The 27307-nt window shown below is 52.1% G+C and overlaps 3 protein-coding genes across 16 annotated transcripts in view; 2 read left to right on the top strand and 1 right to left on the bottom strand.

Moving 5' to 3' along the window:
• The window catches only part of TANC2 (tetratricopeptide repeat, ankyrin repeat and coiled-coil containing 2), a 363080-nt gene extending 349627 nt beyond the window's left edge, over positions 1-13453 (top strand). For all 9 annotated transcript variants that reach the window (XM_034641081.1, XM_034641080.1, XM_034641082.1 and 6 more), the window contains 3 exons: positions 1581-1727; positions 4121-4221; positions 5828-13453. In XM_034641081.1, coding sequence (XP_034496972.1) covers positions 1581-1727; positions 4121-4221; positions 5828-7778 — 2199 coding nt within the window. In that variant the 3' untranslated portion in view covers positions 7779-13453. The remainder of the gene's footprint in view (positions 1-1580; positions 1728-4120; positions 4222-5827) is intronic.
• Positions 13454-15247: 1794 nt separating this feature from the next.
• LOC100483609 (cytochrome b561) lies at positions 15248-27236 on the bottom strand. Of its 6 annotated transcripts, XM_019802607.2 has the most exons (8): positions 26992-27233; positions 26356-26464; positions 22219-22364; positions 19629-19846; positions 18540-18638; positions 18159-18262; positions 17575-17732; positions 15248-17345 (listed from the first exon to the last, which is right to left on the bottom strand). In XM_019802607.2, the coding sequence occupies exons 4-8, from the start codon at positions 19831-19833 to the stop codon at positions 17153-17155; spliced, it is 759 nt and encodes a 252-aa protein (XP_019658166.2). In that variant the 5' UTR covers positions 19834-19846; positions 22219-22364; positions 26356-26464; positions 26992-27233; the 3' UTR covers positions 15248-17152. The 6 variants fall into 6 exon arrangements, with proteins under 6 accessions (XP_019658166.2, XP_034496987.1, XP_034496986.1 ...); XM_034641096.1 differs by lacking the exon at positions 22219-22364 and having other exon boundaries at positions 19629-19843; positions 26992-27234; XM_034641095.1 differs by lacking the exon at positions 22219-22364 and having other exon boundaries at positions 26992-27234.
• Positions 27062-27307, top strand: part of LOC100464084 (angiotensin-converting enzyme) — a 39433-nt gene continuing 39187 nt past the window's right edge. The window contains exon 1 of the mRNA XM_034641090.1: positions 27062-27181. The gene's annotated coding sequence lies outside the window, so the exon portion shown is untranslated. The remainder of the gene's footprint in view (positions 27182-27307) is intronic.

The raw sequence follows: 27307 nt of genomic DNA on the forward strand, positions 1-27307 counted from the left end.
AGTATGGAGTCTTTTTGTAGTCACAGTTCAAGCTGAAGGTTCCAAACCCTGACACAGACTTTCTCCCATGGCCTATAGGAACTTCCCAAAGAACATTACATGACAGGGGACCTGGCTGGCTCAGTCAGAAGAGCCTGTGACTCTGGATCTCAGGGTTGTGAGTTTGAGCCCCATTTTGGGTGTAGAGATTACTTAAATTAAAAAAGAAGAAGATTACATGTCACAGTTATTTGGTTATGGTAAGATTAGCGGCATCTTCTTCTCCTAAAGGTAAATGTAAATCCAACCTCACTGAGCTATCAGGCCCAAAGATGGGCAATGATTATGAAGCACATTATTTCCACCTCCCACCCACCCCTGTGTAAGGAATGTTTTGAGTTCCTGGGAGAAGGGTTGTATGTATTTCCTGAGGACCCTCCACATGAAAGTCATGATAATCTAGGAATCTTGGGCTTCTAGGAAACTTGAGTCCTGACCTATCCAGGATTTCACATGACTTCCAAGAAGGGCCTCATTAACTCTAGGACTGGACTTGGGGATAACATTGCTCTCAAGAATCTTAGCCCTGGTTATAATATAACCTCTCATATTCCAAGACAAGGAGTCCTACCTCCTAATGAGAATAGGCAGAGCTACTACTGTTCCCACCCAGAATTCTACCTTGGTAGACTCCAGATCTCTCCTTAATGAAAAGTGCTGAAGAGAAAATGAAAAGATCAGGATCCCTGCTGGAGTTACAGCTCTACAGAAGGAATGCAGCAGATGAAGGTCAGCTGAGTGAATGGGAGATGCCTCCTGCATCATTCTGAGCTCCGCTGATAGATTTTCATTTTATTTTATTTTTATTTATTTATGTGTGTATATGTATGTATTTATTAGCTGATAGATTTTCAGATACAAAATGTAAGGAAAATTCAAAGTCCCTGTTGCCAGGTCCCTTAGTTGGTCATAGATTTACTTCATCTTGGAAATCATCCCCCCTACACAGTTGGATCAAAGTCTAAACTTTTCTACTACCACCCTGCCCCAAGCCTTTTCTAAAAACAGGAGAGCAGACATACTATTTTATACATTGAGATTGGGGAAGCAACGGCTAGACCGTTTTAGCTCCCACCTCGTTTGTGAGGAAGAGAATGACTTCTTCTAGAGGACTGGCAAGGAGGAGCATCAAACAGGAAGAGTTTTTCAGGCAAGCCAAAAGTAAAGAAGTAGTCATAACTCTGGAGTGGTTGGGCCTAGGAAATGATATGTGTCCCAGGGAGATCAGGTCAAGAAAAAGCTCCTTTGAAGTGAGCAAGATCAGTCTCCTGGGAATCCGGTTGGGAAGCTGGGGGTTCTGGTTGGTTCCCTGGCTTGTGTCTTGGGTATCCCCTTCAACCTTGCCCTTCCTGCCAGGTGAGTTTCCTATTGAAAAGACTGGACCCTCTGCTCTCACCACTGAGGCCAGACCTACTCCCCAGGCTGGTGTTTGGGAGGGCTAACATAATAATCACTGCATAGAGGAGGAGGGGAGTGGGGCCAGACCTCCTCGGTTGCTCAGCAGACCAACTGTGTGTTCTGCCATCTTGTACTCCCATTAGAAAGGTAAAGTAAAGGAAGCTGCCCAGCGCTACCAGTACGCCCTGAAGAAATTCCCTCGAGAAGGGTTTGGTGAGGACTTGAAAACCTTCCGGGAACTAAAGGTGTCTCTCCTTCTCAACCTCTCTCGATGTCGCAGGAAAATGAACGTAAGTCCCTCTCCTCCCAGCTGCTTTCTACAGCCCTGGAAGCTGACAGTCCACGTCACTCCCTGGCTCTTACCAGGCCCCTGAAATCGTTCTCTGCCCCATTTGGAACTTGGTTGTCCTTCACAGAGCACTGACATTTGCAATTTGAAAGAAATCAAGTCTAAGTACAATCCGTATCTTAAACTGTAAAAAAGTTAATGCTGTGGGCATTTTTGGAGCTTTCTGAATTTTTAGTTCCCACTGAAAGTGATTGGAATACCATCATCATCGTCTCCTACCCCCAAGTCAGTTTTCTGGTCTTTGGGAAAATGTGAGAGCAGTGGTCACTAGAATTCCAACTGCAATTAGATATGAATTGCAGTCACTCCCTTCCTTTCTAGTAGACCCCTAGTCACGTAAGGAAGGTCTGGAAAGAGGACTCAGGACCATGGACTTTAAGGTTTATTTCGAAGGCTAATCTTGAACTTTTCACTCCTTTCCTCATCTTTTTACGCCAGCATGCCATGCCCCTTCTTGTCATAGAGGGAATCATAGAACTCTTCCTAGTCCTCTGTTACCTCCCAAGGAGTCCTTGGTCCTTCTTGCCTGCTGTGCAGAAACAGTCTTTGTTGCCCTCAGCCACTGCTCCCGTGACACGCAGATGCTCCCAGGCCAAGAATCCTCTCTCAGAGACTGGGAATAGCCGAGATCGTGTCAGGAACCTCTGCTAACCCCCTGCCTGAGGTCTCACAGTTCCTCGAGAGCTAAAAATAATCTGCCCCGAAAAAGAATGCTGATGAGTAGAGAGCTCCGCTGTGCAGAAGGGAGATTTCAGCTGCAGGGGCAACAGGTCTGCTGTCAGTTCCAGAGAGGTGGTTTGTGTGTATGACTTCCGTATCCTCCATCTAAACCCTGCCGATGAGAAGAGCCCTGATGTCCCAGAGAACACCGTTACGGTCTGAAGAGGCAGAGCTGCCCCACGGTGCTGAGGAGAGTATAGACAGGGTAGTGGGAAGGTTACACCCCAGGGGAAGGCAGTGAGGCTCTTCTGTGAGGCAGAACCAGACCAGCAGTGCCCAGGGCACTGCCAGTGAGAATGAGACAACACTCAGGAGCCGCTGCCAGCCTGCCACCTTCTCTTTGCCTGAACAAATAATCTCCTTCTTAAAAGCATTCTAATCATGGCAGAAAGGATGATTGTCCAAAAGAAAAAGAAAAAATTAAAAGATAAGATTGGAACAAGAGTAGTGATAGATGACTCCCATAAGATGGAATGCTCCCTCTCTAGCTCACACTTGCTCACAAACAGTTACCAGTCAGCTCCCACGACCACCTGTACAAGGCGCCTGAGGTCTGCTTCAGTCCGAGACGGCCCCTGACTTCTTGTTCATTTCCACCCATGCCTCAGCCCTTCGTTCTGCCTCTGGAATCACGCAAATCACACGTGTTACCAGAGGTTTCTGTGCCATCCTGAGGCTTGACATTGAAAGAAGAGAAAGAACTCTCCTTTTAGCTTAGTATGGAAGGGTATCTTTAAAACTACAGCTTTGTTCCCCAGGTCCCTGTTCCCAGGGTTCTCAGATGAGGACAGATGAGATGCTCCTCCAGGGAGCCTCAGTAATAAAGCGATGAGGTGACAGCATAAACCCTAGTCACAGCCAGGGCCCTCTCTCATTTTATTTTTGTTGTTTTAAATGCTTACTAAGTGAGGAACCAGTTAAGAGAAGGAAAGGCCATTTACTAAGCATCTGCTATGTGCCAGAAATGGTGTTCGGGGCTTTCAAGTGTGTCATCACACATCATCCCACCTGCAAAGTAGATGTGGGTGAGAAAACACACCACCCCCTCTGAGGGGTTATGGGGTCAACCAGAGGACTGAACCCAAGTCTGCCTGGCTCCCCGACCCTGTCTAGTCTCCATGGTCAGTGCAGCTCTCCTTTCCACAGCCCTCATCCTCCTGGACCTCACTCACCCCTTAGGAAGCGGAGGCATAGTGGGTGCTACAGGAAGCTGAGGAGTAGGGTAAGGCCCCGTGCCAGGTGGAGTCTGTGTCTGCCTCATACACGCGTGTGGAACAAGGGCTCAGGTTTCCAACTTCAGGAGCTTTGTTGGGTTAACATTTGGCTTCTGGGCTAGAAGGAACTTCATTAGAAAAGCAGAAGGAAGGCACATTAAAAGTATTTTAATGCTTCTGGGCAGATAAATTCCCAGGAGCTGTTGCAGGGCCACACAGGGCAAAGGCAGAAGGAACTTGCAGTCTGGGCCACATGGCTAGAGCCATGCCAGGCATGTCGAGAACCCCAGGTGTTCATCCATAAATGTCAAAGAAATGTACATATATTCTGTTTTATTCCCAAATTGTCTATTTTTCATATCTCTTCAATGACTCATTTGCACACCTATTGTAATGACAGGATTTTGGAATGGCGGAGGAATTTGCTACTAAGGCCCTGGAGCTGAAACCGAAATCTTATGAAGCTTACTATGCAAGAGCAAGGGCAAAACGCAGCAGCAGGTGAGGAGAGAGAGAGAGGGTGATGAGCAAGAGGTCTCTTTTCCGAAAATCTGGCCAAGGCAATGTAGGCCATCCTGGGGCATATGTACCCAAATGTGTCTATCCCTGAGGACTTTCAGGACATGCTTTGGAGATGGCTCCCATAGCACAGAACTCCGCTTGAGACTGGCAAATCTTCCGGGCTGTGGAGATCTAGAACATTTTACTTTGGGAGGAAAACGCCTTTGCATTGCTGGAGAATGGCACCTTCTTCCAGAAGCCTCTGCCATCTCTCAATCACTTTTTAACCCCTAGAGCAGACAGCATAAAGAGATGCTGGTGACTTAAGAAGAGGTCACTTAAGCAAAACATCCTTCCTGGCCCTTTTAGAAGGAAAAGTAGGATGGGTGGCTTATACCGCAGGCCCCTCTTTTCCTTTAGGCATTTGAGGAGTCCCTGGATTATTTAGTCTTCCTTCCGAGCTCTCCTCAAGTCTGGTGGCATCAGACCTCCTCCTCACCTTAGTCACCACCACCACACCACACCCTCATGGAGACAGGAGGTCCTTGCTGCCAGGATTGAGGGGGCCCAAGAGAAACTCCGAAACTCCATCCCTCTTGTCCATCTGCTGTGGCTTGGCCAAATGGGCAGGAAAGGCTCTGGAAAGACCTAGAACCTGCCATCACTGATCTCTGGATAACTTGTCACTGTCCTTGATGCCTCCTGCCCAGTGCCCCACCCTTGTCCCAAACTCTTCCCCGGGAAAGACCTGCTTCAGTTTCACTGTTGTGGCCGGGGCGGAATATGGTCCTGAAAAACCAAGCCCAGGTTAAGTCTAGTGAGGTCGGTGGCAATAATATTAGTCTTAACTAGCTGGGATAACAAAGTCCTTACAGAAGCTTGACTCTCAAATTCTCTTTTTCCCCAGAGAATTCCTTCCCCACAGGGCCAGTTGCCCCTTTCCTGGGCGTTATTAATAGAGAGGATGGGACTATCTCTGAGAGTTCGTGTCCTCATCTGTAAATCAGAATCTGAGTTGCCTAGTCAGTGAGCCTAATACCTGCCCAGCTCTGGTGTAGGAGAACAGAGGAGCGACAGTGCTGTGGGGCGAGGGGGAGAAAAGGGCAGAAAACGGTCTTCTTGCCTAGGACGGAACAGGCCCGAAATTTGGAGCCAAAATATTGAGAATATAAAGAAAATTTATGCTGGATCAGCAAGAATTTTAAATATCGTAGTTACTGTTTTGTTCCTAAGCTAATTGACAGTGACCCTGTAAATGACAACCCCACCCAACCCTCATACTGCCTGGTGTGCATTTGGGCACTAAGAGAATCTTCCCGAAGGGCCTGGCTGGACTGACAAAATGGGGCCATTTCTCTGCTAATCCCAGAGAGGCCAAAAGGAAGATGGAGGCTAAACAGGCTAAAGAAGCATTCTGGACTCTTCCAGAATGACAGCCTACCTGTTTCCTTCCTTACAAATCAACCGAAACCACCACCGCCTCCTCCCGCCCCCCCCCAGACGCCACCCACCCAGGTCTCTGAAATAGTGACCGCGTCCTCAGCTCTTGGTGACCCCTGTTGATTCAGAATAACTCCAGTTCCTGTGTTTACATTTTGTCAAGCAGACAGTTTGCAGCAGCCTTAGAGGATCTGAACGAGGCCATCAAGCTCTGTCCGAACAACCGTGAGATCCAGAGGCTCGTGCTGCGCGTGGAGGAGGAGTGCCGCCAGATGCAGCCGCCGCCCCCGCCGCCGCAGCCGCCGCAGCCGCCGCTCCCGGAGGAGACGGAGCCCGAGCCGCAGCACGAAGACATATACTCTGTACAGGATATATTCGAGGAGGAGTACCTGGAACAGGATGTTGAAAACGTGTCCATCGGCCTCCAGACCGAGGCTCGGCCCAGTCAAGGGCTGCCGATCATCCAGAGCCCGCCCTCATCTCCGGCCCATCGGGACTCCGCCTACATCTCCAGCTCGCCCCTTGGCTCGCATCAGGTTTTTGACTTCCGTTCCAGTAGTTCCGTAGGTTCTCCCACCAGACAGGGCTATCAGTCCACCTCACCCGCTCTTTCTCCAACTCACCAGAACTCTCATTACAGGCCTAGTCCACCACATACTTCCCCAGCCCACCAGAGCGGCTCTTACCGCTTTAGCCCCCCTCCCGTAGGAGGACAGGGCAAGGAATACCCAAGCCCTCCCCCGTCCCCCCTCCGTAGAGGCCCTCAGTATCGGGCCAGCCCACCAGCTGAGAGCATGAGTGTCTATAGATCCCAGTCTGGCTCACCCGTGCGTTATCAGCAAGAAACAAACGTTAGTCAGCTTCCTGGCAGACCAAAATCTCCATTATCCAAAATGGCCCAGCGGCCCTACCAGATGCCTCAGCTTCCTGTGGCAGTTCCCCAGCAAGGGCTCAGGCTACAGCCTGCCAAGGCCCAGATTGTGAGAAGCAACCAGCCCAGCTCAGCGGTTCATTCAAGCACTGTCCTGTCCACAGGGGCCTATGGCCAGGTAGCCCACTCGATGGCTAGTAAATACCAGTCTTCACAAGGAGACATGGGAGTAAGTCAGAGCCGGTTGGTTTATCAAGGGTCAATTGGGGGGATCGTAGGGGATGGGAGACCTGTGCAGCATGTCCAGGCTAGCCTGAGTGCAGGTGCCATCTGTCAGCATGGAGGGTTGACCAAAGAAGACCTTCCACAGCGACCTTCCTCAGCATATCGGGGTGGTATGAGATACAGCCAGACACCACAGATTGGGCGTAGCCAGTCTGCATCCTACTACCCAGTCTGTCACTCAAAACTAGACCTGGAGCGTTCCTCCAGCCAGCTAGGTTCCCCTGATGTGTCGCATTTAATCAGAAGACCTATTAGCATCAGCCCGAATGAAATCAAACCCCACCCACCAACTCCCAGGCCTCTGCTGCACTCCCAGAGCGTAGGCCTCCGCTTCTCTCCATCTAGCAATAGTATCTCATCGGCCTCCAACCTCACTCCTACCTTCCGGCCATCTTCCTCGATTCAACAAATGGAGATCCCTCTAAAACCGGCATATGATAGGTCATGTGACGAGCTGTCACCAGTGTCTCCCACTCAAGGAGGTTACCCCAGCGAGCCCACCCGATCCAGGACCACACCATTCATGGGGATCATAGATAAAACAGCCCGGACTCAACAGTACCCTCACCTTCACCAGCAGAATCGGACCTGGGCTGTGTCATCCGTGGATACTGTCCTCAGTCCCACATCTCCAGGCAACCTTCCTCAGCCTGAGTCCTTCAGTCCACCATCATCCATCAGCAACATTGCCTTTTATAACAAAACCAACAATGCACAGAATGGCCATTTGCTGGAGGACGATTATTACAGCCCCCATGGGATGCTGGCTAATGGGTCCCGCGGAGACCTCTTGGAGAGAGTCGGCCAGGCCTCCTCATATCCCGATGTGAAGGTGGCCCGGACCCTCCCTGTGGCTCAGGCATACCAGGACAACCTGTACAGGCAGTTGTCCCGGGACTCTCGACAAGGGCAGACATCCCCTATCAAACCAAAGAGACCATTTGTGGAGTCTAATGTTTAAAAGACGTTTGTTGGAGTGAGACCCATATGTTTTCACTGCACATTTTCAGGCTTGGTTTCCACATTTGAGGTAGTTCTCTGGCTTAATTTCTCATGTAGTTTCTGTGTGGTGTTCAGAGGTGGCAGCCCACATGCTGGAGTTCTTTGCATGCAGCCGACTGGGAAGCTGGCCTCCAGTGAGCCAGGACTTCAGTTTCTCTCGTCTGTGCCCCAGCCACATGCTCTCTCCCTCTCTTCCGACGCCAACGAGGAGATTGTTGTGCCATGTGCTTTAACCCAGGGAGATCAGACACACTGGTCAGCTTTTTCCAGGAGACAATCGCTTTCACTGATGTTATTGTTGTGTGAATGTCTTTCTCCTTTTTTACAAAAATAAGGTGTTCTCGTTTGTTTTCTTCTAGGAACTTTAGAAAGAGTATGACGCCCCTTTGCCTTTGCATTCTTATCCAGTGTTATCCAAATAGCCAATCCCAGTGCATTCTTGTGCCATGGTCTCCCCTGGACTGCCAGCTCTCTGCAGTCATCAGGTCTAGAGTGTTCATTTAGGTTATTGCTGGTCTTCCTACGGGGGCAAAAGGATCAAGGAGAAAGAGAAGAAACAGGTCTATTAAATTGGAAGAAAAAAAACAATATAATTATTTGAAATGTCACTACATTGATTTTCCAAGAAGCATTGTATGAATATTTAGAAAACAACCAGCCCTTTAAATATTTCACTCAGCCAAGGAAATCGGATGAGAATCATGGATATTTTTAAATAATCCACTGAGAGGTATTCCTTAGGTTTTTAGCCAACAGTTAACTTTTAAAATCTACTGATTTTTCCATGGGTGGTGGGGAGCAATACATAAATATATAGAGAGAGAGAGGAGGAAAGACTGTTCTGGATTCCCGGTGAAAGGCTAGAGAAAATCTTTGTCTTGGAGAGTCTACTCTTTAGGTCCTGAGATATCACTGAGCATCATACTCCACAGAAGCAAACTCTTGCCGAGGTTTGACTGGTACACGAATCCTGTTAGTTGGGTCTTCACCCAGAGCCAGATTGTGTTCTACCAGCCCTCCTTTTTTCAACCCACATGGTGTAGTGAAGAAATTGGTTCTCTGAGAAGCAAGTTAAATTCTCTTGGGACCATTAAGACTTTATTCCTGAAGTTTGCACCCAGGGCCATTGCACCCTGCGCCAGACATCGTCTGATTCCGTTTCGAGATCTATAGTTCCATTACCTATTACTCTAGGAATTGTTTCTTCTTTTCTTTGTTCAAGGTAGGAGTGTTTGGGGAGCGATCTTTGAAAACCAAACACGGCAAAGTGTTTCAGGGAAAAGACAGACCCCTTTCAGCCCTGGGTGGGGGCGCATGAGACAGACAGCCGGTCTTCTGATCCAGTTAGCCTCCACACTTCCTCTGTGTCTTTTGGTCGTTTGCTGACCTGTCCTTTGCGTGACTGAGGCCAGCACGAGATGGACAGCAAGAACACTGAAACCAAAGCCTTAGCACAGGCCTGGTACTGACTGCACATTAGCTCTGAAAACTTAAGAAACTGAGCAAAAGAGAATCTGTTCTCTCTTATTAGGAATCATTCTCTTGTTAGTAAAGGGCTATTGGAAGGGAAGTTTCCTGAATAAAAATCCAGATGTGACCAGACCTGTTTGTAATAAAGTGTCCTCTGAAAGCATCATAAGACATGGGGAGCATGAAGCTGAGATCAGAAACATTTCTCTACTAATTTAGATTCTGCCAAATAGACGGACCCCTCTGCCCCCAAGCCTGAAGCAGGCCAGGACTTGTCTCCGTGCTAGAAGCAGACAGCTGGGCCTGCTCAAGACCCAGACTCTTCCCACTGTCTCTGTGCCTAGGGACTGTCTCCTGCTAGCTAGCCCAGGCTGGGCACCGGCGTCTCGTCCCTTCCCTTCTCCCTCTCTTTCTCTCACCGAGAAGATGAAATGTCCAGCTGTAGCACCAGCCTACAGCCAGGAGCCTGGCTTCCGCTTTGTCCAGGGCTCAGCCCTCCGGGGCCCTTTGCATCTCCTCCCTTCCTAAGCCCCTCTCACTGAGGAGCTGCTGCTACATTCTCAACAATTTTTGCATCTGTCAGAAAAGTGTCCCTGCTTATTTGGAACACCGCGCGTGCGACCCGCGCTCAGCTCTCTCGGTGAGCGAGCGGGTTCTGCGTGTCCCAAGCACGCCCCTGATGCCGCTTGTCCCCAGGGTCTCTCTCGGTTTTCCTGGACAAACAGGAGATTTAGGGTCTATGCCTTACTGGGCAAAACACTTAAAGCAGTCAAAATGCAACTCTTTGTTAGCCATTGTAAGAGGGAGTGAATATCACTACTGGGCGTCGGTTGAGTTTGACTGGAAAATGCCAACTGGACCTTCCTGGGGGCAGGAGAGCATTTTTCCTTGCAGGCAGACTGCCCGTGCCCTGTCGCGCTACTTCACTGCCAGGGGCTGATCTTAGTACCGTACCTCCGAGATGGCCCCTCCCCCGGTGACACTGAATCAATGTCTGGCTTCCGGTGGGGGAAGTTTTTCAGATGAACGTGGTAAGTTCCACTCACCCAATTCACATCACCCAGAAATGGAGACAGTGGTAACCTCAGCCTCTAGGTTTCTCACCAAATTGTACGTTTCATTCACCCAAAATTCTTGCACTAATGGGTTCCCATCACATCATGTCTATAAATGGGTGCACTTTACTGTTTGAATTTGTAACTCTGATAAATACTGGATATTTAAGTGTGCGTAATGTCTTCATTAGAAAATAGCAAAACCGCTCTTGTCTTTTAGTGTATCTTTCAAGGAAAAAAAAAAGGAAAGAAATCAAGCAGTGGATCACAACATTTATAGCACAAGAAATAACTGTTGTATATAAGCATCAAAAAGATTAAGAATTTTTAAATACAAAAAATACTTGCAGTGATTTTAAAGTGCTTTTCCAGCAATTTTCTTAGGGACTCCTGAGACATGGTTACTTTATTTACTGGATCAGTAAGGCACACAATTAACAATTAAAAATTAATGTTTATTTACAAAGTAAAGGGAAAACCTGTGTAACATGAGAATTTGGCATGGACAAAATGGAGACCATTTTGTATCTGCTGTTGTATCTCGTCCGGGTTGCAGACGTGCACTATTAAAGCCCCAAGTTAATAGAGCACAAACCCTTCTTGTTCCTCTCCCATGTGCCCCTCTTTCTAGATGTGTTTAACTTAAACTCGAAGGCTCAGGAAAATTCCACTAATTAGAATCATGTACAGTGCCCCAGGTTGTTGTCCAGAGATACAAGTTTGCTAATTTAGTTAAGCCTGGATTATTAAACACTTTTCCTAAATTATTGTAAACAGAACAGCCTAGAGAAAGGTATTCTCGGTCCTTATATTGTATAGTAGTTTATGAACCCCTCTCTAAATATTGGTATTTTTATATTCCAGAGATGTACCCAATAGAAAAATTAACCAGTATCTAATTTAATATCCATAAGTATTTTCCTTAGATTTTAGTCCTATACAGTGGGTTATGTGGACATCACCTTGCTTCAACCATACTTTACCACTAGGTGTCACTGTGGCTCTGCACCAGGCTTGTCTGGTGGCAAAGAATGGCAGCATGTCCCCCTGGAGGAACCACTTCCAGGGCAGTAGGCAGGCCCAGAGGGTTCAGGAAGAAGGGGACAGAGGCCTGCAGAGGGGTCTTCACGTACCTGTGCCCACTGTGGCAAGATAAGCTCTTTGAACACTACCCGCTTTGGACCTTCAGCCAGGCAGAGGCCGGGAGAATGTTGACTAGAACTCCCTTGCTCTCGTGGATGGGTGGGTATGAGGAAGCCTCCTTTACTCCCCATGAGCATCCCTCTCAGTTCCTCTTGGCCTCCAATTTTTATAACTCCAGAGATGTCACAGTTGGCTGGTTTGATTCAAAAATCGTTATTTTTCTACTGCAGAAATGCCTTGGACAAAACCAGTTGCTCACTGAATCTTTGCCACAAAATGGAACAGGCTCCCCCTGGGGCAGGGGGGCAGGATGTTCCCCCCTCCCTGTCCCGGCCTCTCCCACCTGTCTGTCTGTCCTTGGGCTGCCCACTTCTCAAGAAGCCACCTTGCAAAGGCAGCCTGCTGCTGCTCCCACACCGAGGCCCGTGCTGCCCCGCCGCGTGCACGTTGGAAGGTGTGGCTTTTTCTCCTTTTCCTCTAGGAATTCCAGACTGACCATCTGCCATGACTAACAACAAAGAACAAAGGGCTTAGGGGTAAGAGCTACCTACAAAGACGTGTCATGGAAACCTTCACCATGCAATGCCTTGAACTCAGCTCTGGCTGCTCCCCAGAAAGGTGGCTGGCTGGGGGCCTGGACACAAGCACAATGGGAACGGTAGAGCCACTGTGCAGAGCTACTTGAATAATCACTGGGTCTTCATCAACTCCGTTTTTAACACAGACCACTCAAGGGCTGAAGTGTTGGTAACCTGCATTTCGGTGTCCAATGCCTCACAGCTGCTGAGCCACCCTGAGATGCTTGTGGCCACATGATGGCCACGGTCAGAGCTTTGAAAGTCAGTACCAAATGAATGCGTCATTGGACACCAAAAATCAAGTGTTACTTTCATGTTTCCTCACCCACATCATCTCACTTCTTCCTGCTGACTCTGATAATCTCCACTAAGCCAACCTGCCAGGTTTTAGCTGAACGCATATAGATGCAGGCCAGCATCACTCTCGTTTTTCAGACAGACCTACTCTGTGGAAAGGAAGGAGCCTAGCTGCTTTGTTTTTGTAGCACTTAATGGCTGGATTTTTCTTTTGCCTAATCACTAACCAGAACACCTGGCTAGGGGGACTCCACTACATCCCTTCGGTCCCTAGGACCAGACCGACCGTTAATTCTGGAAATTCAGTACTTGAATGTACCTGCCTTATTGTGTACCAGCTTACTGGAAAAAAGAGTTAGAAATGCAGGCTCCAGATCTCTCCTTCATTCACAGGTTATTTTGGAAATCCTCTAAGTTACACTTCCTGTTCCAGTTTGGTTTTGGTTTTTTGTTTGTTTGTTTTGGTTTTTTTTCTCTTTGGCTGATTCCTGCTGACTGGGGCCAGTTCCTCATCAGGCTCAAGGCAGGTGCCGTCCTCAGGCATGGCCTCCTTTCCATTTAGCGCAGCATCTCCATCTCTGTTCTGTCTCCTCCAAATCCAAGATGATTTTAATTAGTACAGACATGTACAGTCTACAATTAAAGAGTGATTTGTACTAATATGATTTTGATTCCTCCTCCTCTTTGCTGTCCTTTCAAGACACTTGCTGGAAAAAGCTTTAATGCACTTAGTTTTCCTTTAGGTTTTCTATGACTCAGATGTAAAGGACTTTCTCTGTACAGTATATTATCCAATGCATGTTTGTTCTCTCTCCCAATATATTGAACACCACACAGTTGTGAACTCGTGCAGTGGGGATGTCCCACACCCAACAGAGGCATCTAGCCCCCTGTGTATAAGGAAAGACATTTTCCTTTGCTGTGCTTGCTTGAGCAGTTGTATTGTCTGTACATGTGAGCTGTGTGAGATAGATGTGAAAAGTTAAATGAATGCATTTTCCTGCCCACGTGTACAGATCGCCATCCATACAATGAACTGTATGTATGAAAGCAAATGTACTTATTTATAAAGGGTAACACTTGGAAAAACACGGTGTTGTGGTGCTTTCTCCTTCCGGTACAGCGCCCCTCCAGGGTGTGGACTCGAGCTCGCCCTCCCCGAGGCCCCTGCAGTGCTGAGAAGGGACCTCACTGAGGTCTCCCCCAGGGACCCCTTCGGCAGGTTAAGGCTGAAGCCAAATTCCTGGTGATTCGGTTGGTCTCTTGCGGGACATGCACAGTCCCCACTTCAGGCTTGTATTCATTCAGTGAGGTGACTGAGCACCCCCTCGGAGTTGGGGCAGCACAGTAGGCACTCGAGAGAGCTGTGGCTAAGAAAAAGTTCTGTGGGCATGTCAGCGAAGGCTTGCAGGACCCACTGAGAGAAGGCGGCTTTTTCCTCAGTGAGTTTCTCTCCCGCCAAACCAAGGGAGCACTGAGCTCTTGTCTCATTTTCGTAGCTGAGGCTGCAGCCCCGAGGCAGGGGACAGCCCTAGCTAGAATTCCCCAAGTGAACTTGGTCAGAGCTGGAAGGCCACTGCTCCAGCAGCTTTACTGTCTCTTCAGAAATCTGACCAGAATTTCCCATCCTCACCTTCTAGAGCGCTCAGACAGCTGCATCATAAGTGGAGAAGCTGCAGGTTTCCTGAAACCGGCTAGAGAGTCTCGATACCTTTTCTTAATAAGTGGCCAGCATGAGTCCTGCAGGCTTTCCTGTCTCGCTGGTCCCTGTCTGTCTACTGCAGGGACAAGCAAGGAAGGAGACTGCTTCCTCTACACACCACGTTGTGAACAAACATCCCTGTTGTGTAACTGCATCCATTTCCCCCAAACAGCCAAAGCCGGGGAAGCAGGAGAACAGCAGCCTGGACGCCAGTTACCTTCAACAGGAGAGGAGAGGACTCTGGAAGGAACCACCTGCTTGGTCTGAAAAGTCGGAGCTCTCAAGGGGTTCCAAACCCAGTCCGGTGAGGGACATCCTGAGAAGGTGAAGGACAGGAGAGGTACCCCCTTTGTGTCTGGCATCATTTGAGTGTTTGCAAACACAGAGACCCTCGCAGAGGCGAGCACAGAGGTCGGAGGGGAGATGGGCTACTCACGGGGCCCAGGAGCCTCTGCCCTCACACTGAGAGCCAGCCGTGACCTTGACTGACCCATCCGCTCGCGACATGTATCAGGCTGTGTGCTTTTGCACATTTTTAAGCAAATGAAGCTTCACAAAAAAGCCTCAATTCAGGAGAAAGACTCTACAGATGGAGAAAGCAAAGGCCTCTCAAGAGTATGGAGAAGAAGGGAATGTCAGGAAGGAGTCATGTTACCCGAGGACGTATCAGAGGATTTGCTGTAGGGTTCCTGTAGTGTTTTCAGTGATGGTGCTTTTCTGGAACACACAGCGTCCCATGTGAGAGCCCGCCCGACTTCACCATAAACACCCCTGAGCCTCAGGAATTGCTCTCAAGGGGAATCTCCGCTTGTTCTCAAGCTTTGCTCCTCCTCTTAAGGAATAAAGAGACATAGTTTCAAAAGGTAAAAAGTTAAGTGACTACTGGGGAGAACTTGCCAAGGCCCTTATCGGGCTCCACCCTCCAGGCCACTCTCTCTGGGCAGAGGAAAGGGTTTCTCTAACCTCGAAAAAGGGCCTCCCCAGGGGTCCAGAGACTGAACAGCCCCTGGGCCCCCTCTGAGCCTGTGGCAGGACAGATGATAGCACTCACTTCACCTTCTGAGCCCGGCTGGGGGGTGTCCCATTTCTGTCAAGCCCAGTAGAACAAACCTTACGTATCTGACTCTGCTAGAAGCACCGGCCCCTTCTGTCGCCACAGTAAAGGAAGGTAACAGGCCAGAGATGATCTGCTGTAGACATTTATTGGGTCACCTACTGCACCCGCGCTACACTGTACTTCTCAGAAGACTGGCCACAGGCGAAGTAAAACAAACGGCCGTGCGTCAGCTTTCAGGGGGTCTCCGGAATCATCCAACAGACACTTGGGCAAACAGACCAGTTTACAGATGTTTATCGCAAATCTAAGGCTCCGTCTCTCTATGTGGCATTCTGGCAAGGGAGATACACAACTGTACTTTGGTAGTTTGTCCAAGGGGGGGGTTCTCCACTGTAAATATCTGGCTATACAGCGTGTGCCAGGCGGTGAAAGAACGGACGGAGCCCTCGCCCTGGCAGAGAGCACAGTGTCACAGCGAACACCCCATCCGGGCAAGCTGCAGCGAGCTGGCGGGGGGGGGGGGCTTGGGGGGGGACAGGGATGCCCTGCTGGGGAGGGCTTAGGACCACAGCCACCTGCTTGGAGAAGTGGCATTGCCGGAGGCGGGGCCCAAGGCCAAAGTTGGAAATCGGAGCATGAGAGGCCAGCCCCTTTCTCTAAGGCAGCACTGAGGTGAGAGAAGGCAACCGTCAGAAGAACAGTGGTCGAGTTTGGAAATCTCCTGCATCTCTTCATTTTAGTAAACAGTGTCTGTCTCAAACCATGTCACGTTCCTCAAAGCCCAGAACATGAGGAAAACAAGAAGAGAGCATTCACCAAGTCCAAGCAGCACAAGGTCAACGCTCTCATCACGTTACTTCTAGACTGAAGCCAGAGAGTGACTCAGGCGGCAGCACCGCGCACTTATGCAGCTGGGAGGACTGATCTGATGCCAACTCAGCCCCAACTGCCTGCAGAGCTGGGCCCAGGTACGAGGATGAGGCTCTCCTCCTGAACAGAAGCACACGGCCCCGCTTTCCCCGCTGACAGGGAACCGGGGCAACGGCAGCAGCCTTCTGCTTAAAAAAAAAAAAAAAAAAAAAATTTAAGCCCGAGGCCTCAGGTCAGAGCAAGAGCAGCACCCCAGCCAGCTGGTGAGGGCGGGGGCCCTGGAGGCGGCCGGGCCCAGGCCCCGCGGGGGGCGAGCCCCAGCACGAGCAGCAGGACACGCCACTACCGGGCACGCCCTCACAGGGGGCCATCTCGTCCTCTGCTCTCTGTGGCCCTCCGCTGCCAGGTACAGTTTGTCTCAGTCCTCTGCCCCGTCCCTCTCCTGGCAGAGCCGTCCTGGGGCTGAGGACTGGAGAGAGGGAAGGCTGAGAGCGCAGCTGGGCCAAAGCCATATGTCCACAGCTTCCCAGGGGCCAGTCCCTCCCCTCTCTTGGGGAACCTTGCTCTGAACACCAACATAGTTTACACATAATATCACTTGCTCCACTGCCAAAGCCGGGGCCCATTCTCACCACGTGCTATTCAGACTAGCGAGACTCCTGGTTTGAATTCAGTGTTGCACAAAGCAAGTCTCGGCCCTGCCAGGCCTGTCACTTAGCCCCAGTTTCTCCCACAGCTTTGTGCTCTTTGCGGCCCCTGGACTCCGCCCAGCATCCGCTGCCTCAAGAGGAGAGCCACTCCATGTTTTCTTGAAGGATCTGTGCTTTTGTAACCAGAACCGACCACCCAAAACCCTACCCAAAGCTGCTTGATTGGAGGGGGTGATGGTGACAACAGGGGCAGGAATCTGTGCATGACTAACAGGACTCTAAAGCAGCAACAAGGAGGGAAAGCGGAGGAAGCCAAGCCCTACACCCCAGAAATGAGCGCTCCAAGGGGAACGCCGCCCCCACGCTCCCTACCCACACCGCCCAGCCCTCCCCAGGAGCAGCTGAGCCTCAAGACAGCCTCGACAGAGTGTGGGAAAGACGCCTATCTAAACCCCCAGAACTGCGGAGGCCAGCCACAGCCAGGCCCTCCCTGTGGGACAAGGGCAGGCTGTCACTGGGAGCTGGGGCTGTCGCCCTCCGTCAGCGTCTTGAAGTCCATGGAGAGAGCTTGTTCTTCCGCCTGGGGTGGTCGCTTCCATTCGGAGTGCGTCAAGATGTAGAGCACGATCACACCGAAGCCGACCAGCAGCAGGCCCAGCACATTGGCCAGGACACCCTCCGCCCCAAACGTGCTGTACTTGGCCCTGCAGGGTTAGGGTGGAAGGGAGAAGCCACCCAAGGGGTCACCGTCAGGCCAAATTCGCACCCAGGCCAAAAAGATGGCCTGGTATTCCGACACCAGCCCCACCCGCCCCGCCCAGGGAGGAAAACTGCTTCACCGATGCCGCCTAAAGCCGGCTGGTGGGAAGGCAGAGGCCCCAGAGGCAGAGGGCCGGCTCAAGCTCCGCTGGCCCTGGGGGCAGAGACACTCACCCGAGTTTAAACAGCAGTGCCTCCTTCAGGCCCAGCAGGGCTGTGCCCACCGACAGGAGGAAGATGGTGGCGCCGAAGAAGACGTGCTGTGGGCGGTAGCGGCCCCGCAGCGAAAAAGACGCTCCGGGGAACAGGAAGAAGCTGAAGCCCACGAGCCACTGCAAGGAGAGGCGAGGTGCTGCCGGAGCCCAAGCTGGCCATCCGTCTGACCAAGCCGAGGCCACCCGGAGCAGGCCGCGTCCGAAGCCCTCCCTCCACCTGGTGGGCTCCCTCCATCCTGAGAGCGGGGGCGGCGGTAAGCCCTGGTGGGAAAGGCCCCGGCCCGGCTCAGGCCCAGGCTCAGGTCAGCGTGCTTGTGCGCCTGGACGCCTGGGCCTGTGGCCAAACAGATGTGCCACGCCAGCGGGAAGCCAGCCTGGCTCTGAGGCACCCCCGCCTGGGAACTCCTGGCTTTTGCACCCATTTTGGAATCTGAAAGCAGCCTCCAAGGGTGCTAAAGCACCTCCTTCACTTTCAGGCTCGCGGCTGGAAAATGGGCCCTTGTGGGGCAGCCGTACCCCCCACCTCCCCGTCGCCGGCCGCACCTGCACGAAGAAGAGAATGCACACGAGGATACCACACCAGCTGTGCAGGCTGTACAGGTCCGCGTAGCCCTTCTTCCTGTGGTAGTCGAACACCGCCACCACGCCTGGGCCGGAGACAGGGGCCGCGTGAGGACAGGGCGGCCAGGGAAGGGAGCCGGGGAGGTGACCCAAGGGAAACCCGACTCGCTGGGATTTCTGGGATCTGGTCCCAGCCCGACGGCTGCCAGCACCCAGTGTCCCAGCCGGAGATGCCTGGACGGGGGAGGCGGGACGGGGAGGGGACCGCAACGGAACTGGAGTGGAGACCAGATGTTCCAAGCAGCTACTGCCCCAAGTCTGAAGCAGAGCCAGGGGAGGGGGAAGCTGTGCCCGGGAACTCACCCACCAGGGCGATGATGAACGCAAAGACGTGCAGCAGCCCGTGCAGGACTTTAGTTGTGCGTTTGGCCTCATTCCTGAAGACCCGGTAAACCAGCAGGGCTTATGGGAAGTGAGAAAGGGAACGTGAGGCCAGCCTGCCACTGGCGCCAAGGAGACACACCTTGGCTGGGGGAGGTGATCTAAATGAAGGGCTTGTCAAGGTCCCCCAGCCACAGCCAGTGGGACAGGAAACAAGGCTCCACGGGGCCCTGCAAGGGCCCTCGGGTACATGTGCCCTAGCACGCCCCCAACACACACCCCACTTTCTTGTCAAGTGTCCTGTCTATTCCGGGCTGTGTTGTAGGTTCATCGTGCAGTTGCGCCAAGGTGTCACCAAGCTTGAGTTCACCTCTTAGCCATGAGGATCGTCAACTATTCCAGTATGGAAGCCTGAGCAGATGTTCACTCCCTTTAGCAAGCAGGGTCCCTAGATGGGGAAGCTCTGGTTCCCAAGCTAACACCCCATCATTGGGCTGAGCCAGACAGAGCCAGGTGGCAAGGAGAATGCCTCTTAGGAGTGGCTGCTGCTGGAGGAGTGGCTGTCACCAGAACCACCTCTAGGAAGAATGGGTCAAACAGATCCAGATCCAGATTTCTTGTTAGCAGAGAAGGCCACAGAGGAAGGGTGAGAGCCGAGCATGGCCTCACTCCTACCCCGGAGAGGAACTTTAGCTCTGCCGAGTGCAGCATCCCCTCTGACACACACACACACACACACACACACACACACACACACACTCACTCACCCTCTCTCTCCCAGTATCAAACCATCCCTACAGAAGCTGACCTCAGCTCACAGCCCACCCCAGGCTGCCTGCTCTAAGCAGCACATCCCGTCGGATGCTCCTCACCGAAAGACCAGGATAAGTAGGAAAGGAGTTGCCACCCCCACATGCATTTGATTGCCTGATGTCCCTAGGCTCCAAGCCAGCTTCCTTCCAGTCCTTTCTGGAATCTTAGATGTGTCTAACTGCAGGAGACCTCGGGGACGAGAGTGTTTCTGCAAACCGTCTCTCTCAGGAGGAGCTCCAGGCGCACGGTAGGACTCACCATCTCCCTGCAGGAAGATCAGGCCTATGACCATGCAGAGGGGATGCACGTTAAACTGCAGGGCACCCTCCCAGGCGATGCCGCCCCTGTAGAGACCAAGCCAAGCACCAGTCATGGCCACCACAGTCAGGCCCAGCAGCTGGGAGAAAGCCACGTAGTAAGGCAGCGCTCCGGGGGTGGCTGCCAGGCCGGCCCGACTCTCCATGCTGAGGCAGCTGCTGGAGGAAAGACAGAGAGCTCAGAGCAGCCCAGCACCCCCGCAGGACACACACACCCCTGGTCTCCTGAGGCCAATCCCAACCCGCCTCCCTCTCCGCCCACCTCCCCCAGCCCGCTGTGCTAAAGCCCACCACCCCGTGTCTCTACTGCAATGGGCAGAGGCACCCCACTTCCCCCATACAGGCCAGACACCTGGCTCAGAGATGCAATGAGGGTGCAAGTGAAGGTCCTCCAAATTCTGGTGGGAACAGAGGGGTCCTGCGCCTGGCTTTCCATTCTGTTCCACGAGGCCCTGGGCTTTCTCAGGGGGGCTTCACAGATAAGGTACAGAGAAGTGAGGAAATCCCTTAAAGGAACAGGGTTTGTCCCCCAGGTAGGTCCTGAGGACCTCGGGTGAGGAGAAAGCCTCCTTCCCCCACACCCAGTGTGCAAGCCTGCAGTCCAAGATGAAGGGGGGGTCCTGCCCTCCCTGTGGGCCTGGGTGTGGTCCCCACAGCAGGCCCCCCTGCTTGTAGAAGGGACGTGTTCTGACCCCGCTTCGCCTGACAGGACGTGGGGAACAGGAGCAGCCCAGCAGCCTGCTCCCCCTGCTGCCTCTTCTTCCCCCCATGTTTAGGGCACTCCCACTCGTGCAATGATTCCAAAACTAAAGGCACCAGAAATGAGGCCTACAGAGAATTGTACCTCGCCGTTCAGGGCTCATGGCATGTTTCATACACATCACTTAGCTCCTGGCAATCCTCTGTGAGGCCCTAAAGCAGGGAGTTACTGAACCCATGCTACAGATTAGAAAATGGCAGTTCCAGGAGGTTTGGGAAAGCCTTGCTCAGGGGCTGTGTGTGTGTGTGTGTGTGTGTGTGTGTGTGTGTGTGCGTGTGTGTGTGGTGAGCGCATTTCCTGACTCCTCTGCCCAGTCTACCTCCATGGTAGCCTCCCCCAGGATCAGGATGGCCTTCATGCCAGCTCTCCACCCCGAATCGGTTGGTTCTCTTGACCTAGTGCCCAGCCCTGGCCCAGACACCCAGGAGCGAGAGGCAGCCCAGGCATGAACAAAGATGGACTCCAACTGCCTTGCCTTGGTGCTGGGGGCTCCTGTGCCCAGAAAGGTGCTCTCCCCTTCCCAGTCCTGGCCTCTCCTAGCAGCACTGGAAACATCCCAGAGAATGACAGCTGAGCAGAGACATGCCTAACAGGCTTCTGGGTCCTCCGCTCACAGCCAGCCCGTGCTCTCTCTCTACCCTGTACTGCGTAAGAACTCCTGTCCGGTTGGCCTGGTCTCCTACTAGTAATGGGGGGGGGGCTCTTTTTACCCCCTAGTTCTCTCTGCCATGTCGGACATATATTGGCAACTTCACCATTAGAAAAGTCGGGGGCGGTGGAGAGTGTTACTAATACACACTCCCTACAGTAAAATACAGATTAGCACAAGAAGGAAAAATTACAAGTAATCAGCATTTTCATGCATGTCCTTACATCCTTTTCTAGAAACATTTACATTATTTCATAGAAACATACGAGCTTCGAACCCGTCTTAACTTCACAGTAGGTCATGCATATCTTTTCACGTCCACGAATATCCATCTATGCCATCGTTTCAGTGACATCACAGGATTGCACATCCAGCTGCTCCCACTTTAACCGGGTCCAACCCCTGCTGTTCAACATTTAGCTAGCTCCCAGTTTTGCACCAAATAAACCATGCTATGTGACCATCTTTGCACCTGTGTCTAATTAATTCCTGACTGGAGAAACAGAACCCTGCAGTAAGCCTATGTTCTCTTTTAGGTTTCTGACATTTTATTAAATCATCTTCCAAACACACTCCCACGGCAGGTAGCAAAAACCTGTTTCCAGAAGGTCTGGCAGACAACGACCCCCTATTTCTGAAACTCTTGTCTCTGTCTGTATCTGTCCCCTTTACACAGGTAACTCTTAAATCTAGGGCCAGTTCCGTGCTCTCCCCCAAATACAAACCCCATTTCTAACCACCCATTATACACCTCTACCGACATCCTACAAACACTGCAAACTCAGCACATCCAAAGTCAACTCATCTGCCTGTCATAACCAAGTCCTCTCCTGACCTCGCAGGTGGCTGATGTGACATGATCCTAACTCAGTTTCCATCTGCAGCCCCGGGTTTTCTCACCAAATCCACTCAGAGGAGACTCTCGCTTCCCCTCACAGCACCCTCTGCCTCATGCTCCCCAGGCCTCGTGCCCTGCTCTCTGCCACCCGCACCCCCTCCACCTCCTCCACTCACCCTTCCCTCCATCCCTCTGCCCACAACCTGAAACGGGGCGTTTCGGAGCGTTTCGTTCACCTCCGTCCCCTCCTCCGCACCGCCAAGGCTGGCCTGGAGCCTACTTACCCTGTTGGCGGTCTGCCTCCCGTGAAGCTCGCCTGTGCCCCTCTGCTCACCTGCCCTGTAGCTCGCACAAGGCAGGGGAGGCGTCCTGCTCTTCCTTGGGTCTCCTCGGGGATCTGTTCCCTTGCACCGACTCTAACAGGAAAGACCTACCAAACAGATGCTGTCCTCGGGTCACTTGTTCTCAGTCCTCCTCCCCTTTATTAGATTCATCCCCGGAGAGCCCGGGGCGCAGTCAGAACCTGATTAGCTCTGAATGAGAAAGAACAGAAGGAACGTGCTCTGCTGCTGGTAGCCCTGCCACGGCTTCCTCCCGTCAAACAGAATGACCTACGACAGCAGTGGGCTCAGAGCAGCAAAGGAATTGTCGCTCCTGAATCTCGGAGCTACGCCGTAGCCAGGCCAGCCAGTCTCCTACTGAGACAGGCAGAAATCAGAGCGAGGTTCTCTGCAGAGCTGTGAGGTTGTGACTTACAAGGAGTAGATAGGATGGAGCTCCTAAAACCCTTGGAATTTCCCAAGAAAGCCGGAAAGCCGTCTTTTGTTAATGAGCCCTTAGATAACCTGTTGGCGGGGGCTGGTTGCCAGGGGAACCAACCACGTGATTGACGGCTGGAGCCCTCCGTTCCACCTCTCAACCTCTAGGGAGGGGAGGGGGCTGGAGATCTGAGTTCCATCGCCCCTGGCCAATGATCTCATCAACCCTGTCCAAGTAATGAAGCCTCCAGTAAAATCCAAAAGAAGCTTCCGGGAGGACGGCTAACCTAGTTCCCTGGGGACAGAAACTCCTGCATTGAGGACCCTTCAGGACCTCGCCCTAATGTTCCTCTTCCATCTGGCGGTTCCTGAGTCATATCCTTTTATAATAAATCTAATAAAATGTTTCACTGAGTTCTGTGAGCTGCTCTAGCAGATTAAGGAGAAGGCCACGGGCACTTCTCATCTACAGCAGGTGGGTCAGAAGCACAGATGTCAACCTGGATTCAAGACCTGCATCTTGGGGGGAGGGGGTCTTGTGGGACTGAGCCCTTAACCTGTGGGCTCTGATGCTATCTCCAGGTAAACAGTGTGAGGACTGGGTTAACTTGCAGGATGCCCACTCAGCATCCTCCGAGAACTGGAGAAGTGGCTCGTGGTGCAAAGGAAACACACTTTGGAGCAGCGAAACGACTAAACAGCGGGCTTGAACGTTCCACGCTGTAAATTCACATCCTGAATTCCCCAGGAAGTCGAACCCTAATGCTGTTTGCACCCCACAGTGGGGGAGTGGAGAGGCCTGCCTGTGTGTGTTGGGAGGGCAGGGGGCCTCACGTCTGACTGCAAGCCCCTCCTCTTACTCAGCATTCACTCATTTAATCTCCACGATAGCGCTAATAGGAGTATTGTCCCAATTTAATGGGTGAGGAAATTGAGGCTCAAAGAGGATATATGACATGCCCAAAATTATCAGCTGCGAATAGCTGCTCAACGCATTTGTTCACTGAGCACCTGCTATGTGCTGGCAATACTGCTAGATGCTGGAGCTATACAGATAAGACGTGATCCCTGCCTTCGAGAAGCTTGCAGACAAGTTGCAGAGCAGATGCAGATTTTTTTAGTAAAGGGTAGTAAGAATTCAAGCCGCAAGTTCAACTCAGGCCTCCAAGGGCACCTGCCACTATCCACACAGAAGACAGTTTCCACCCGCTTTAATACAGTGAGATGGCACCCCCGCAGCTGACTGTCCGGTGGAGGTGTGGCTTTGCCCAGCTCGGAGGGTGGAGCTGAGGGCAATCAAGGATCTGAATGCGCACTTGCCAAAGAAGTCACTTTCAACCAGAGCGCCAAGAAGTCTCTCCCCGTCCCACGCCAGTCCTCCTGTGTCCCTCACCTCTCAGGAACCCAGGCTCTTAAGGCAGTTCAAGCCCATCGCTGCATCAAGCACTGGTGTCCCCTATGGGCTCTCCTGGGACAAAAGGAGGCAGGATGGGAATAGGTAGTTGAGAAGGGGTGGCAGGAGGGCAAACCAGCTGATCCATGAGATTTTCACGTCAGCTGCTCCAAAGGCAGCTCCCCTGCCCCATCTGTGTGGGGAACTAGGCACCCTGGTGATGGACAGGGCTTCCAAGAGGAAGCCATAGATAAAGAAAGACCTTTGGAACTACGAAGGCCCGAGCTGTCTCCTCCACTCCTCCTTCCAATTTGAAGGTGATTTAAGTCCAACTATGAGGGATGCTGGAAAACTCACACCAAGCAAGACCATCCTGCCTCAGGCAGGCCTGTGCCTTGCCTCCAGATGTCCTCACAGTCAATAAGCTCCAAGGGTGAAAAATCCAGACTCACAAAAAAGACAAAGTAGAGAGTGGTTCTGTGCTTTACAGAACATGAACTGCAAGATTCCTTCAACAACGGCTTATTCGGTTTGACATCATGGACAGCCTATCTTTGGGCAAGGAGGGCCTGCTTCCAATGCTGGAGAGAGAACACATTCCACTGCCTCCCGTTGGAATCTGACCCACCCACAAACACATTTCACATGTGCAAACCTGGAAATCAGTCGAGAGTCAGTCACTCCCTAGTAAGCAGATGCCCTTGAATCACGCTCCTTCGGGTCCCAATCCAGACAGTGACAACACTCTCTCTGCCTCCCCAAACAGGATAGCCCCCCCAGAACGCTGGTGGTCCTTGGGCCTCCTTTATTCCCAGAGCGGAAGCGTGGGCAGCAGCATCAAGGACCTGGAAGCAGCCATTCTCCACCCCAAAGGTCTCCTCCGCCCAGCAGACCAGTCTTAGAAGCAGAGGAGGCTCTTAAAGCCCCTTACATAGCCGCCCTCCTTCCTGTCAGAGCACAGGATGGGGGTGACAGTTCTGGCAGCTTCTGGAACTTTGGGCTGAGACAGTCACACACCACCCCCACTCCTGCCCCTCCCACACACACTTGCAGTCAGACTCCACTTAATGCAATCAAACAGGGACAGGAGCTACCCGCAGGGCTTGAACGTGCTGAGAATCACTCCCTCTCCCCATGTCCAGGGTTTCATTAAAAGGCCACCAAGGCCTAATCTCATTATGGGGACCAGACACTGCCCCTGTCCAAGAGCCTGGAAGCAGGCAGCCTAGGCCTGGCCACAGCCCTCCTTGTCCACAGCGGGTTTTAAAATTGGGTTAGAGAAGATTATTTGGGGATGAAGTTTAGAGCTTTTCTTAATGGGTGAGTGCCGGGAGGAGGGGACAACTAACTCAATTGCCCTAGAATGTCCTAGAATGTGATGGAAGAGAAGGCAAAATGAAGGTTGAGCTGTCAGGCAGGGCCCCAAGTAGCCCGCGGGAAGAAAGCAAAGCTTGAAGTCAGACACTGAGCCTGGTTCTCCATTAGCTACAGCGGGCTTGGCGCCAGGGCTCCCAATACTTGTAGGGACCCACGAAAACTGTTATGATTTCTGCTAAAATTAAGAGGAAAAACAAATTCAGTGCTGAAGAGAATGTTTTAATTTTTAATCCAGCCTGGATTATATTTGTCTTTATACCAACACAGTTGTAAAATATGGGGGGCTTTGATTGTTATTATTTTTAATGGAAGAAAGGTCCCAGCAAGGCAAAAGTGCCTGGGACCCATGAATGCAGCTCTGGTCAAATCTATCAAACAGATGTGATTTTAAAGCCAGCCGCACTGTTTATGACTCTGTGCTCGTGGTCAAGCCAAGAGCCCTCTCTGAGCCTGCTTCCTCATCCACAAGAGAGGGGATATTGAGTCCCACCTTATTACTCACTGGCCTAGAAAAAATTAAGCGGGATGAATATGGCCGGAGCCTAGCAAAGTGCCTGCCACACGGCAGGCATTCAGGTAACAATCTAGTAAGAACTAAATCTGGTCCTAATAGCACCTTGGGAAGAGTCACACATCAGAAGTTGGTGACATAAGGGGTTTGGGGCCACAGAGAGCCAGACGGCAGCAGACAGCACTATCTCCTCTCATAAATCCACACTCTTCTTCTGTCCACTCTCAGTCCCCCACCAAGCAAAAACCCCTGGATCTGGGGCGGACTCCTCCCCCAATGCCTTCTGGTGCTGCCACACCACTCTGTAGCAGCAAAGCCAAACTCCTCCTTAATGGGGGTGGGGAGAGTGGTTTGCAGCACGCTTTCTCTATGTGGGTCTCACCTTGGCATTTACAAGTTGTCTTTCTGTATTTTCTGCCTCAAATTCAACGTCACAAGAGAAATCAAGGTATTTATGAGAAGGTGGCAAAACTTTGGCATTTCTTCATTTGCTATGAAAACAAAGGAACAGAAGAATCCAGACGTCCTGAGATGGAGCTTCATTTAATGAGACTTAGAAACTCCTCAAAGACTGCCAAGTAAGGGTGTATGAGAGGAGAGGGGCAACCTCAAGGACAAAGGCTGGGGTAGGGTCCACAGGGAATCCCTCTCTCTGAGGTGCCCTGGGGGAAAGAACAGGCAGAGAGGGGAGGTGGCCCTGCCATTACCCAGGCGTCAAAGGCAGCAGCGGCCCCCTCCCTCTGCTCAATTCTGCACCCCCTGTGCCCACAGCTCAGGGCCCACTAGGGCCAAGCCAACGAGCCAGGGTTTCCCAAACGAGGAACTCCTGCCCTCACACCAGGAAGGTGTGGGGGTTCCAGAACAAGGACAGGCTCTCCCAGCTAGGTATTTTTCACCAAGAGGAGAGAGGCGAGAGGCGAGGCTGAGGAAGGCCCGCCACCAGCAAAGCAGTTCGGCCAGTGTCGGTTTCAGGTTTCAAAGGAACAGTCGTGGCAAATGTTGGTTGATCCACACCTACCCTATCTTGTTTCTGGAATACGGCAAAATCATCAGACGTGAGCCCCTAGATAAACGTGAGGCCACCTGGCGCGCCGGTCTAACTTCCGCACCCTGGCGCGGAGGCTGACCCGGCCCGAGGCCGACAGCTGCAGCCGGGCGCGCGGCCTGCTCTCTCACCTCCGGGCCTGCGCCGCGGGGCTCGGGAGCGGGTGAGACGAGGGGCAGGGGTGGGGGCCGGTGAGGGGCTGGAGAAGGGCTCGCGGCGGCGGGGGGGAAGGGGGCGGGCCCGTGCCGCTGCGGGCACACCTGGGCCGCCTCCCCGGCTCCGCGCGGGG

The sequence above is a fragment of the Ailuropoda melanoleuca genome, chromosome 13, assembly GCF_002007445.2.
Source record: "Ailuropoda melanoleuca isolate Jingjing chromosome 13, ASM200744v2, whole genome shotgun sequence".
In the NCBI taxonomy this organism is placed as follows: Eukaryota; Metazoa; Chordata; class Mammalia; order Carnivora; family Ursidae; genus Ailuropoda; species Ailuropoda melanoleuca.

Bases quoted from the DNA above. Each gene is read 5' to 3' on its own strand.
- LOC100483609 (XM_002922034.4), bottom strand. From the start codon at position 27,023: ATGATTTTGCCGTATTCCAGAAACAAGATAGG. The intron at 19,847-26,991 runs GTAGGTGTGGAT...TCTTTCCTCCAG, and splicing joins TATTCCAGAAACAAGATAGG to CAGCTGCCTCAGCATGGAGA. The intron at 17,733-18,158 runs GTGCGGCCGGCG...CTCTCCTTGCAG, and splicing joins GCATTCTCTTCTTCGTGCAG to TGGCTCGTGGGCTTCAGCTT.